Source organism: Pempheris klunzingeri, chromosome 5, assembly GCF_042242105.1.
Source record: "Pempheris klunzingeri isolate RE-2024b chromosome 5, fPemKlu1.hap1, whole genome shotgun sequence".
Lineage (NCBI taxonomy): Eukaryota > Metazoa > Chordata > Actinopteri > Acropomatiformes > Pempheridae > Pempheris > Pempheris klunzingeri.
Genome location: NC_092016.1, coordinates 24,756,032 through 24,769,579, shown reverse-complemented (window position 1 = coordinate 24,769,579; position 13,548 = coordinate 24,756,032). Strand labels below are relative to the sequence as shown.

Here is a 13,548-nt window from a genome sequence, read left to right as displayed (position 1 = left end):
TGCATGCACTGTATGTCCACATGTGAAGAATGCAAAGTGTAAATACTGTGTGTGTGTTTAAATGGGTGCAGCTAAATATGTGTACATGCATATATGTGTATTATAGGCCATAAACATGGGAGTCATCCAGATGGTGATGTAACGTCATAAACTACAGCTTGTCTCATAAATGTGCTCTAAAAACAGTTTATCTGATGAGCCCGCTTTTCATAAAAATCTGGACCAGCAAATCATATAAACTTTAAAAGGCTCATTAAGGACAACTTAAAGAAAATAAACATGATACCTCAATGTTCTTTTATTATAGTGATACAAAGTGAAAAGCCTACATAATGTATAAAATGTCTTTGGTTGGACATGACCTAGAATGATTAACAGTGATAGAGGCAGCATCCATTGCCAGCAAAGGATCACTATACTGACCAACAGTGGGTTACAAGAAACTCATCAACGGCCTTCCTTAACTGATGCTTTTCTAAGTGATGTGATATTGCATAATTAAGATTCTGTTTAAAGTGATGACACAAGCGTTTTAGATCATCGTCATTCTGCAGGGACTCTGTCGTTTCTGCGTGTCTCCACTTTGTAGATTGTCTGGTAGCCGTCGTCCCAGGCGTACAGCTGCTTGTCTCCGGGGTGGTAGTGGATGCTGCTGTGGCTGGTGTAGCGCTTCGGGAAGAACATCACAGGGCTCTCATCACTGCAGATGGATGGCAAAGAAAAGAGGAAATGCCGAACCGCATAAAGTGATGGCTTCAGTAGTGAAACTGTGATGATGTAGATGCAAAATGAGCTCGCGTGAAATAGGGTAAAATGGTGGGATTAGTAGCATTTCATTTCACCGCTTCTCTGTGTGTATGCACATGTGGATGGTTAATTATGGCTGTACTGTATCTCTGTGTATAATCCAACCTGTGGATGGTGTCGTGGATGTCGTAGAGACACTGTATGGTGGAGCGTCCTCCGTAGCGTGTGTTGTAGACCACGTAGAGGGTCCCACATATCAGGAAGGCTCCTTCAGCATCACGGCTTTTACATTGTGTATCCCAGGTATATTCTACTGCTAAAGTTCCTGTGATAGACACAAAAAAAACGATAGACCGGGTTACACTGCTTCTATCTTTATATATAATGCTTAGGGGCCGTGGGCTCTACCTTTATCCAGTTTGGTAATGACCAGGTTTCCTCCGTATTCAGGGTCAGCATGGATGACCCAGAGGCCCAGCTCATCCACAGCCAGGTCCAGATAGGTGTTGGGGTTGAGACTGTAAACTGGTAGACGACCTGCTCCCGGCAGCAGTGTACTGTCAACCACTGTACCATTCGTCAGGTCTACCTTTATGTGATGGAAACAGACAAATGCAGAAACCATGAAATTTTTGAGTTGTTTTCAGTGGGGTCAGAAATGTGAGCATGATAACATGTCATCATTAGCACTAAACACAAAGTATAGAATGGCTTTAGTTTTTGCAGATATTTCGTGCAATTAAAAGTTTGACCAGGTGATGGCACCATTTGAAAAGATAAGGGATCATCGAAGTTGTTGGAATTTAACTTGCGGGAGACATGATCTGTCTGTAGCACCTTGCTTTGCAAACCATACAATACTTTCCAATATTTCACTCAAAACCAGACATGCCGACATCGTGGTGGCGCTAGTGGAAAGGTCAGCATGGCCAAAGTCAGAAGGATACATCACGTAGTAACTATAAAAGTCTGTACACTACTTCATGGCAACAGTTGATGAGACATTTCAGACAATCCTGATATCATAGTTGGAATGAGTGGATATGGGTCTATTCTGTGCTCTCAGTATCACAAGTTATTGTTCTACAGTATTTTATTTTATTTTTTGGAAATACTTTTTCCCAGTAAAACTTTCTGTAGCAGTTACATCTGCTCCCAAACACTTGAAGTATACTGAGAAAAGTCAGCCCACTTTACTGGAACAAAACTGTTTCTTTTGGCATTGTTAGCTCACTGACCTCAGCTAACACAGAGCAGCACAGGAAATAGGACAAAAAGCTATGCCCCACAATGAATAAGCTTCTTTGGAGTGATCTGAAGTCAGTCTCCAGCCAAAAGCTGCACAACAGTTCCACTTCAACATTGTCATGAAGTCAAAGTCCCAAATCAGTGAAGTGCAATTAGCAGTCAGTCAGCACCAGCAAAGAAATGCCTCGATGGGAATAATGAGAGACACGCATATTCAATATTAGGTCTCACTTCAGCAACACACCTTCAGTATCTGGTTGGGCGTGTCTGCCTTGTGGTGGTAGAGAAATCCATTGTAGACCACATGGCCTGTCCCCTGCCAGTGGAAAGGCAGCTGCACCACCTTAGCCGGAGGCGTGATGGTCCTCTCTGTGAAACTTTGCAGAGAAATGTACTCCAGCAGAGTGCTGTTATGAATTCCACTGAGCAGGTAGACCTGAAAGTTGTGAACCGCTTAGAAGTGAGCGAAAATGATACTTTCTTGGTTTAAATGTGATTATATTATACAGCTTTTACATTCGGTTTCTCCCTTGCACATCAATTTCATGCCAATCAGTCATTCCCATTTAAATAGAGTGACCGTTGAAGAGCGTATGTACTGATCCAAGGTGAATTAGCTGAAAAGGTACCATTAATTTGATTGCTATGAGAAAGAGGCCTGTCATCATCCATCAGCAGCCTCATGCTGAGGGGAAAATAAGCACAGCCTGCTGCCCAGAGAGAAACACAGCTGTGTCCCAATGTAAACAGTCACTTATTACTGTTATTACATCATAGTTAATAAGAACAGACCTTGGCCGATCCCTCAGAGGGGTCCCTGAACCAGGAACCGTAGGTGTCTCCCGTCTTCCTCACAATCTTGAGAGACTTGATTTGACTCAGGGCTGTGCTGCAGTCTGGAGATGATGGACAGAACACGATGAGTAACTGGGTTTTATGGAGTGCAGTGTCCAGTGCAGTGGTTTTGATTAGCTGGCTCTCCACTTTTAATCCCATTCTCCTCCTCAAATACGTACACCTTGATCACTAGGCACTCATATGAGTCCCCCCTCCCCCCCCACACACACACACTTCCTACCATTCTCCATTTTGATCTTGGCTTTCTTTTTCAGCTGCTCCAGCTCTGCAGCCTTTATCTGCTGTTCTAGCAGTGCCTCCTCGATCTCGATGTCGGACTGGGTGGGAATCTTGTTTTCGAGATACTCCAACTCTCTCTCCACGCGGTCTACACGGGCAGACACGCTGTCCATCTGGCTCCTCACCTCAGATCTACGGAGCCAAACAGTTGTTGCGTGCCTTAATCATCTTCATTTAGTCATACTATTTCATTCATTCATTCTTGGTCACTTAAGGGAATATGTTCTAGAGTAGTAGGCCTACCTCACAACACTGAGCGTGGACAGATAACCCCTGATCTCAGAGGAGAGGTCATAGGTCTTCTGGGTGACGCCCATGGTGTTTTGCTCACATTGAGTCAGACGCTCCTGGTGTCATTGACACAGAGGGGTGTTATAAATGCAGAATTAAAGCCTTCTGAGAAGGGAAATACATTCTTCCTGTTTGTAATGAATAAAACACAGCCTTGAGTATTTCAGTACACTCAGGTGTTTAGCTGCTCAAGCCTTACTTGTCATGGTGGCATGGTGGCTGTTAGATGTTTTTGCAGCATTGTCTATCTGTCTGTGCTGCAGCTCAGCCTGTAGTCTCATTTTAAGTGTTGAAAATTATAGAGCTATTTGTTAAAGTGAACTTTTGAGAACATTCATCCACATACAAATGAGAAGTTAAGCTCATATAAGCGATAAAACACGCCACTGCTGAATCCATACACTCGTACACATTTTAGCTAATGTTTGCAGAACCAGAATTATTCTCTCCTTGTGCTACTCTTACATTATGTCACATTATCTTCATCTGTGGCCACAATGTCTGCTGTCCAGCAAAAGTTACATTGGCTCACTTTCACCGTAACTTTTGCTACTACATCCTCCCTTAGTCTGGTATAACTTACGGTGGCTACTCTTAGCAAACCTCAGTTAGATCTCACTGTGTAACTGACATCACAGTTCACTGACTTTATGACTTTTCACTTTGTGAGCATGAGCATGAACCACTGCTGATGTACCCATTAGCACTCTGAATAAGGTATAAGTTCACTGAGAGACACAGTATGCTGTATTACTATACAGATATTATAGATAGATTCAGCCAGATATCCAGAGCAGGAAGTCAATGGAATTACAGGGATGCTTACCTCCATCTGAGCCAGTCTCCTCTCCAGGTACTGGATTATAAAGGTATCCTGGGAGGAACCCTGGCTCTGGACTGAACCCACGGTCAGACACAGAGACAGGAGAAGAACAGGAACCACTGACATAACTACTGTTTCTGCCAATGTCTCAGCTATCTAAACTACTGCTGTGGCAGTAACAACTCCAAATGCCTTGAAAGTGATAATGAGATGTCCTCCTGTACTTCTGAAGCTCTCCTACAGTCCACTAAAACAGTCTTCCACACTGACAAGCCAAAGAAAGAAAAGATCTATCCATCCGGTCACAGCTTACAACGGTCTTGCTGTGTTAAAAAGAATCCTTGATGGTCCTTAAATGGCTGGATATTCTTTTCCTACTGCTGTGCTTCGTACGTGTTGTAGCTCCAGAACTTTCTTTCTAATCAGTTGTTGCCCCAGTGGATTTGAATCCAAGTGAACCTCACCCACAGTCCCTCCCAGCCCCTCTCTCTCCCAGTCTCTCTCTCTGTCTCTCTCTGTCTCTGTCCCACCCCTCCCCTCTCAGGAGTTTGTGTATTTGAGGTATGAGAGAGAAAACCAAAAGAGAAGGGGGAGATAGACAGTCAGAGCTGCAAACAGCCAAGACATTTCATACCCTATTGGTCAATCCAGCAGTTTTTTTTTATTGTAATACTCTCCAGATGGCTCGCTGACACGTCCTCAGTTCTCAGACGGAGCAGAAAAGAATAAAAAAGTACACACAGAAAAGGTCTTTCGTTAAGACATAAAGGGTGTTTCCACGGGCAGGATCCCGGTTTCATTCTGATATTATATTATAAAGCCACAAAGCAAATATTATATAGTTGCCTTGTAATTTCTTTGCTCCTAATTGTAGACTATGATGTAAAAGACATGCTGTTAACTGATATCACCATATCCTCCCAAAACAGTGGTTACTGTGACTGAGGAGGCTGAAGTCCTGATAAATAAGCACATCCACAACTACTTTGAAAATCAGAATTTGTATATTTTTGCCAGTGTGGTTTCTGACCTTAACACATCTTCTGGTGATCCAGATGTTATTCTGACTGATTTGGGTCCAAAAGTTGTCACTGCCGTTGTGGATAAGTCCTGGTTTGCTGCTGTTGGTTGATGACTTTTATCTCCAGCTGGTGCTTTTTAGAGCCACCTGGGCCTGTTTCCTGTGCTTTCTGTTATGACAGACAACATCTGGTTGACAGCTACCAACACTGTACCAGATCTGGTGGACATTAAACAAAGAGCATCGCTTGAAGTAGCAACTGTATGGTAATAAGACAAGAGGATAAGACTCTAACACGCCAACAGAGCGACAGACATCTTCTCACCAGATCTCCAGTGTTTCATCTGTTCTCGTGGCAGGTTTCTACCAAGAGATGGCGCCACATTCCATGAAGAACACTGCAACGCACTGTGGTCTGATAGTAGCAGGGGTTACCATGACGCCCCCACCTGTGGTCTGTTGTTACAGACTGCTGTGGTAATAATAATGCTGCAGGAGAACAAGAAGGAACAGAGAGCAACCATGTTCATGTTCATCACTCTGCTGCTATGGCATCCCTTTAAAACACAGTCCATGTACGACTCCACATCATCAGTCTATGACCACATGTTTATGGTTGTCTCAAGAAAGACTGCAGCTTTGGAAGTTTATCCACTGGACTGGACTAACTCAGACTGCTGAGGGTTAAGACAGACTTCTGAATATATGACTGGATTTGTGCCTCTCCTGTCTGAACAGGGGGAATGATAACAGACAGCAAAACATGTTTCAGTGCTCATATGGGCACCCGACTATTGTTTTAGGACAGACTTTTTATAATTATGAACCTATCCGTTAAATAAAAGTAGCAATACCACACTTTAGTAACAATGATTAGAATAACAATCTATAAACCAATAACTTTTATTTATAATGTGTATAACTTAATGTGAAAACTAACTATAAACTAGAACTATGAAATAACTGTAGCAGAGTAATAAGTACAGTATTTCCCTCTAAATTGACAGGAAGTAGAACAATCAGAATTAGAATCAGATTTATTGGCCAAACATGTGACCAGTATGTTCTTCTTGTTCTTGTTGTTTTCAGGGAGCAGGTACCTGGGGAGAGGCAAGGTAAGCTCTAAACTGATCAGGTTACTCTTAACCTGTATTTTGTAATTTTCTAGCTGCATGCTACATGCACACACACATACACACACACACACAGGCACACCCCTGCCCAGATAACTGTCCCCCCCCCCAACTAGACATACACACAATGAGATGTAACCTCATGAAAGATTCATTACAATTTGTGGAGGAGACCTATAAAATATCCATAGAGTCTCAGCAGGACATCCGACTGAATTCACATCCAGGACTGACAGGAGTGGTCCTTGGAGCTTTGTGTGTGTGTGTGTGTGTGTTTGGGCTTGATTCTACATTTATGAATATGTTTACAGTATGTTTTCCTGCTAGCTCATATTTACTGTATGCCTATATGTCTTTCTGTGTTTGTTTGTGTATCTGTGTGTGTGTGTGTGTGCCCATACTGTACGTAGCCTGTGCATTTATATGGGTGGGATTGTGGGTAATATATGTGTTTCCATACACACTTTATATATTCATCTGTAATGATGAGGCCAAGGCTGTACACGTGTTTACATTTGCATTCTGTGTCCGTTTGTTTTTGCGAGCGTGTTAATGTACATATGGGCATGAATGTGTATAGGTGAATATGCATTATTGCATTATGTGATTGAATGTGTGTGCGATCGAATGAGTGTTGTCAGCTTCCTGCCACCCTGGGGAAGCTGACATCATCACTGACCTTTCCTACCAGTCTTTGTGTTTGGCAGATGATGAGGTTTTAATAGCAGCCAGAGCAGACAGTATCCGCCTGGAGACAGCTTACTCTGTGGAGGCTGAACAAGGACAGAAAATGGACAAAAGACATGTGTCCGTCACATCACACTGACGTTCCTTAAAGAACAACTGAAACTGTTAACTGGCAGCGAACAACCACATTTCCAAATCACCTCATCTCTGCCATTGCAAACGGCTACATGTACAGTATCTGCTGTGTGCCAAAGTGCTCCCTTGTTCAAACGTTGTTTCAGAAGTGCTCTCTGACCTTCCCTCTCTGTTCTCGCTCTCACTCTTTCACTCCACCCGTCTCTCTCTCTCTCTCTCTGTCTCACTCACTCTGCAGGCAGGCTGACCTCCCGTGGTTCTACTCTTAAAAATTTAATTACCAGGGCGCTCCCTGGTGCAGCAAGCCAAGGTGAATGCCAAGTCAACCCCAGGTATAGAAATTAATTAGCTTTTAATTCAAATAAAACGTATTCTTACTTCACTGTGGCATTTTCATTGTCAAGAGCCCTCACCCTTTCCACTGCCTACATTTCAAAGCGTGTTAGTCATGTCCACATTTGCATTTTTGCATTTGCATTTGCTAGTTAGGATGTGTTTTATGAAGATGTAATTGGAGCAAACATAATAAGACAACAACTAGGTTAATTCTTCAAAGAGAGACCCTTTCTCAGCATGCAACAATATCATGAGTGTAACTTTGTCAACACAGGTTGAAGATGCAACACACACCATCTCCTCCATCTCCCACCTTCCTGATTGCTCTTCATGTTTGTATGTCATCCCGCAAATCCTGTTTTTACTGACAATTAATACATGCAAATGAGAAAAGACACTTTTGCTTCATTTCGCGGTGAAACTGCTGGAAAACGACATTGCTTTTTCTCTGTTCTTCACTCTCCTCCTGCTTCTTGCATAGAGTCTGGTTCTTTCTGACAAGCAGTCTACAGAGAGATTGGATTATGCCACACAGTTAGAAATGTCAGTGCAGAATGATTTCTAGTAGTTTGGTGGTTTTGTACTAAATTTTCAACAGCAAAGAGCCTTGAACACATCTGTGTTTTCATATTCAAATCTGTGCTTGTAGATACTTTTGGGTCTTCTTTTGTAACAAACAAGCCCTAAAACTTCTCAAATAGTTTATACCGTTTCAAATTTTTAAAGCCACACTGACAAATTGTTTCGATTATTTTTACATAATGAAATACATAACTAGTCTTAGCATCTGTACAGTCACTACTTTGCTTCTACGGCCCGTAAATGTCCTGTTTAGTTTCATTTTCAAAGTTCTCTTTCACTTTTGTTTCCAGCTTTTGTTCCCTCTGATTTTTTTCATTGGAAAAGCTGTAAAAACCCAGTGTAAGCTACAGGCGCAGCACCAAACAGCAGACAGACACAGTCAGTGGCAAACCACTGGCTAAAAGTCAAACGATGTTGCCTTCAGGATTCGTTGGGGGCCGAAATAGTGCAGAAAGGACAGTAAATATTGAACTCATTGTTGTGTTAAAATGCTTGTAGCCTCCAAAACATAATGACTTACATGCATAATGCAGTATAACCTAGGAATGTGATGATAATCCTACTATTCAGCTTCGTCTGCGTAAAAGTATCCAACTGTTGCTAGGCACAAACAGGGAGGAGGAGATGGGCAGACAGTGAAAGAATGTTACAACAAGCACAGGCTGTAACCTGGGTTCTGACCTTGTTGATGAAAATGCTCTTGTTCGTCACAAAAAGTGATTCAAGCATGAAAAGCTGCAATGTAACCCGCCTTTCTTCAGTCTCATATTCGTCTTCCCTCGGTGTACACAGAAGCTATGAACAATAAGTAAGCCTTTGGAATGAGAGACAAGGACAGATATTGTGTTTGAGTGTTTAATTGCTCTTCATCTCACCCTAACTACACGCAACAGGTTTTCTGTTTGCCACAACAAAAGATGCACAGCTCCATATGAATACTAATGTTGCTCTGTGTCTGCTGGATGTGTAAATGAGCAACCATTTGTTTGCAGAGGTGATAACATGTCCGTGTTGTCTTTACAGCTTGTGGCTCTGCCTGCAAGTGGTAAAAAGAATCTATTAATGCAGATAAATAAAAATCTTACGTTTCACAGAGACACACTATTACCTTTGAGCAATAAGGTGCCACACGCTAAAACGGCTGTTATGAGTAAGCTCCTTATCTCCATAATAATTAGTGCCCAGGGCATTTCAACTGACTCAGAAATACACAAACGCTTTCTCAGACAGGAAATGTAGTTTTCCAATCCAGGCAGGGCAGAGAGCGATGGCAGGCCATGTTTCAAATGCAAGTCATTTGCTGCTTTTTTAGTCACCGATAGGATAATTTGTCATTGCAGTGTAATACTTCCATGCAATCATTGGTTACGCCCGACACAGAGACAGAGTAAATAATGGTACAGGTTTTTAATCACCTGTCACCTAACTTCATTATACATTACCCATGCAAAAATCTGTTGTTGTGTCTAAAAGTGGGCGCCATGCGTACAAAGACTGAGCCTGCCTGCAAGGCCGAATTCAGGGTGAAAAGAATCTCTCATTTACAGCTCACAATCAGAAGTCGTTAATCACTATTCCACTGACCTGTTATTTGCATATTTGTGGCCCACCTCATGTGAACCATTTTCCACATCAACAGGGCATTCTCTCACTACAGGCCGCCGCTGATGTGTTTGGCTTACAGCTCCATTCGTGTAAACTCTTCACAATGTGGTGCTAAAAGCACTGGGAATTCTGGGACATTAGCGGTGTCATCTGGCACCAGTGGTCACATCATCTTCACTGTAGCTTTACACATTGTTTAAACTGTCCAAAGGTGGTGAGAGCAGCTTGTGTAAATTAAAGACTATTCCTCAAAAAGTGGAGACAGTGCAGACAGACTGATTATAACAAGGTCACTTTCATCAGGTCTTCTTCTGTCAGTTTTCCTAAGCAATGTTACTATGCCTCTCTCTTTATCCCACTCTTGTTTTCCCCACCCGTGCTCTCCATTTCCCCAAATGTGAGATGGTTTGAAGCAACACCTCATTCACCTCAGTCATGGGCTCCACAGAGAGCAGGCTCTAAAAGCACAGGAGACATCAGACATGCATTAGGAGTGGACAGGATTATGTCACACAGCTATTAATATTACAAACCTCTGGCACAGTGCAGTCTGTCGAGAATAAGTTGTGCAGAAGGAAGTGATGTCTAATCACCAAGTGGAGCGCCAGAAATACTGATGGACGTTGCTTTTAATCCGATTAGATACACATCTAAAAGGAATATGATGGAGCACTGAATAACTGGGACTAGATGGTGAGTTCTCACATGATGAGTAGTATTTGTGTTCTGCAGTGGAGGGGCTCTGAGGTCCACTGGTCCTGCCATGATGAAGGACAATAGTTGCTATAGAGACTAGAGTGAGGTGTATAGGTGTGCAGGTGAAGGAATGTAATGGAAAGGTCACGCCACGCTTCACACTCACACCGACATACAACCCGGAGCGCTATCAGAAGGCCTTTTCAATGCTTCCACAAGCAAAACACACTGTGAGAGACACAATTCCGTCTTTTGCAGAGGGAAATGATGCTTCCAAGACTTGACCACTAAATGACGACCAGGTAGAGCGCCTCCTACTTCCAATCTATTACAACTTGTGTCTTACTTTGATACTTTTGGCCATTGTCCCTCTCAGTACTAATAGAATTGTACATCACTATAAACAATCTGGTGGGTCAAGAAACACAAGTGGTCACATGATCACATTTAGAAGAAAAAACCAAGGCAAATGTAAAACAGTTACTCAAACTGTCGGTTGTAAACGTCAAATCCGAACTTCCTGATTCAAATGAACCTCCCATTCCAATGTCGTGCACACATACTGTGCAGATGGTTGTACATATAGTCCTCTGGTGCAGTCACAATAACCCAGAGCTTAACTCACTCCAAACCGCCCCCCCAGCCCCCCAGTGTGATAAAAACACATGAGAAAAAAGGGGCAGAATTACTGTTTCTATTGTTTAGAGCTACTGAAAACAATAAAGTTGAAAACATTAAAGTCGATTTAGTTTTCCTGTAAAATAAAGATTTTCATTGGCATTTGGGGTGTTTCTGCCTACAATAAAGCAGGTTTGAGAAACAGGGAAAACTAACTTGTTTACTCCCAGACTGACTGTCTCCTTGTAAGAACATCACCATGTTCCCAGACCTTAGTATTGACTACAGTGTTAACATAATCCCTGGAAATGATGGTTGTTATGACCCTTAAGCTTTCCTTTAACTTTTCTGAGACACAGATGCACACAGAAATACAGTTGTAAGTGTTATTCTGGGCAAACAATGTCTGAGTGTATATAAAATAGACTTTGTCTTCCCTGCAGTCCTAGCTTAAACTAATTAAAGCAACAATCTATCAGGGAATATGTTTCCCTGAGCTAATACACTGTATATTCATAATTACATTATGTGCTGGGGCAGATATGCACTATACACGCTCAACATGCCCGTGTACTTGCATGCACTTGATTTAAGAGCTTGCACATTATATTAGAATGTAGATAATCAACTTATACAACAACTTTTCTCGGTACAAGTTCCAGTCCCTTATGGTGAGGTGAAATCCTGCAGCTAGACTCTGCTGGCTCCTGGCTTAATTGGCTGGCTACATTATAAATAGCAAAGAGAGCCACATACTGACATCTCTTGATTGTATAGCCTCCATGAGGTTCTGCTATCTTGGCTATCACTGCACTCCCAGTAAAGTATTACTGTTAGGAGCTCATTTCCACAGTGGATATGCAGGAAACCACACCCTGCTAATGAGCAAATGCTCTTATTCTTTGAAGGACAAACAAACACACATTCACCAGGGACTGCAGCTCACTGAAGTGTGCTGTGCATCCAGGTGTATCCATTGAGAATTTCAGTGGGAGAATATCTCACAACAGATGTTCTTTTAGTTTGTAGGTGAATCAAACAACAAACAAACGCAGATTTGAAATGTGCACCTAAGTTCTCTTGTATTATTTGTCTGCAGCTAATGGGCAATACACAAGAACAACTGTTCCATGAAACAGTATGTTGGGATGTATGAAAAACAAATGTGAAATGGAAGAAATGGGGAAAGCTTCTCAGAAGAGCAGTGATAGGAGTATCAGGAGCCAGGGGATTTGTTGAGCTCCACTCCTTAATGGGTGAGCTGCATCCTCTCGTCTAATCTGCTCTGAAATGGAAAAGTGAAAGGCGGCCTATTAATTTCGCTTGTATTCTAACTGACTTTCATTATTCCTTTCAGTTTACGTTTGCTTAACAGCCCCCTCTCATCTCTCTAACCTTAGAACTGGATCTTATATGACTTTTGTCACAGTAAAACTACATTCTTTCATCCCCTCTTTCATTACACCTCCTGCATGCTGTATATTTGATACCTTACCTGCTCTTATGTGTCAAATGTGTGTGTTGTGTTCATCTTTTTGACAAGTTCCGTCCCAAACATTCGACATTCACAAGCTACCTTAAGTAAGATATACAGAAATATCTATTAGAAATATTAAAAACATCCATGCTCGGGTCTCAGACTGAAATGTCCCTGAATCTGGCCACTGAACATCTCTGCATGTCATCTCTGTCTTGTATTCTGTTTTCACAGATTCTTATTTTGGGTTAGTTGCATTAAAACTGGAGGTAGACAGTCCATAGAGCTGAAGACAGAGAGCTGGCACTATTAGCAGTGATGCTATAGAAGCTTTCACATTTGTGACATGACTAATGACTAAAATCCAGCTTTAAAACAGAGGCTCGCTTCATGTGTGGACGTATACTCAGTGGCAATAGATGCAGAAACAGCCGTGCTGTAGAGGATGCTCGTGTGTCCTGGAATATGGGAAGTAAAACCTCAGGATCACGTTTCCAATGAAGGAGGTGCTGAAAGATAGATCGCGGGGATTAACAGAAGCCACCGGAACAGAGCTGAGCCCAGGTGGGACGTCATGACTCTTGACAGTTTCCAGACAGGATCAAACCAACAGTGATTATATCTCCACATATATTGTCTGTGTTGATAATTCCACTACGCCACAGAACTCCATCGTTGTCTAAAGCCAATTAAGAACAAACAAACATACATATCCACTTGGGTGACACTTTCCCTCCTTCGGCTTGTTCATTTAAAACTCTGCAGCATTGTTATTGATGTGGGGAGAGCAGCTCCATGTGTACATCTGGCAAATGAGTCTGTACGCGGTCCCATATGCAGTTCCTGGTTTAACAAGCTGAGAGGGATAAACTATGTTAGATCTGCTCACAGTGAGGGAGGACGTGGCCAAAGTTCAAAAGTATGGCTCTTTAAAGAGCTCTTAATTGGTTTTGGGTGACAGTGGACAGCTGAGTTGTAAAGTTTTTTGAAGCCACAGCTACAGAGACAATAT

General features: G+C 42.2%; 1 protein-coding gene across 2 annotated transcripts; it reads right to left on the bottom strand.

Moving 5' to 3' along the window:
• Positions 1-283: 283 nt before the first annotated feature.
• On the bottom strand, positions 284-5,407 carry olfml1 (olfactomedin-like 1). 2 transcript variants are annotated; one of them, XM_070830872.1, is made up of 9 exons: positions 4,471-4,680; positions 4,250-4,413; positions 3,376-3,479; positions 3,074-3,264; positions 2,788-2,891; positions 2,240-2,431; positions 1,156-1,336; positions 913-1,072; positions 284-700 (listed from the first exon to the last, which is right to left on the bottom strand). In XM_070830872.1, exons 2-9 carry the CDS (start codon positions 4,370-4,372, stop codon positions 544-546), a joined length of 1,212 nt encoding a protein of 403 aa, XP_070686973.1. In that variant the 5' UTR covers positions 4,373-4,413; positions 4,471-4,680; the 3' UTR covers positions 284-543. The 2 variants fall into 2 exon arrangements, with proteins under 2 accessions (XP_070686973.1, XP_070686974.1); XM_070830873.1 differs by lacking the exons at positions 4,250-4,413; positions 4,471-4,680 and adding an exon at positions 5,277-5,407.
• Between the last annotated feature and the right edge of the window lie 8,141 nt (positions 5,408-13,548).

Excerpts from the sequence above, each read along its gene's own strand:
- olfml1 (XM_070830872.1), bottom strand. The coding sequence starts at position 4,372 with ATGTCAGTGGTTCCTGTTCTTCTCCTGTCTCTGTGTCTGACCGTGGGT. Across the intron at positions 3,480-4,249 it reads GGAGACTGGCTCAGATGGAG|GAGCGTCTGACTCAATGTGA; the intron begins GTAAGCATCCCT and ends CAATGACACCAG. Across the intron at positions 1,073-1,155 it reads CATTACCAAACTGGATAAAG|GAACTTTAGCAGTAGAATAT; the intron begins GTAGAGCCCACG and ends TGTCTATCACAG.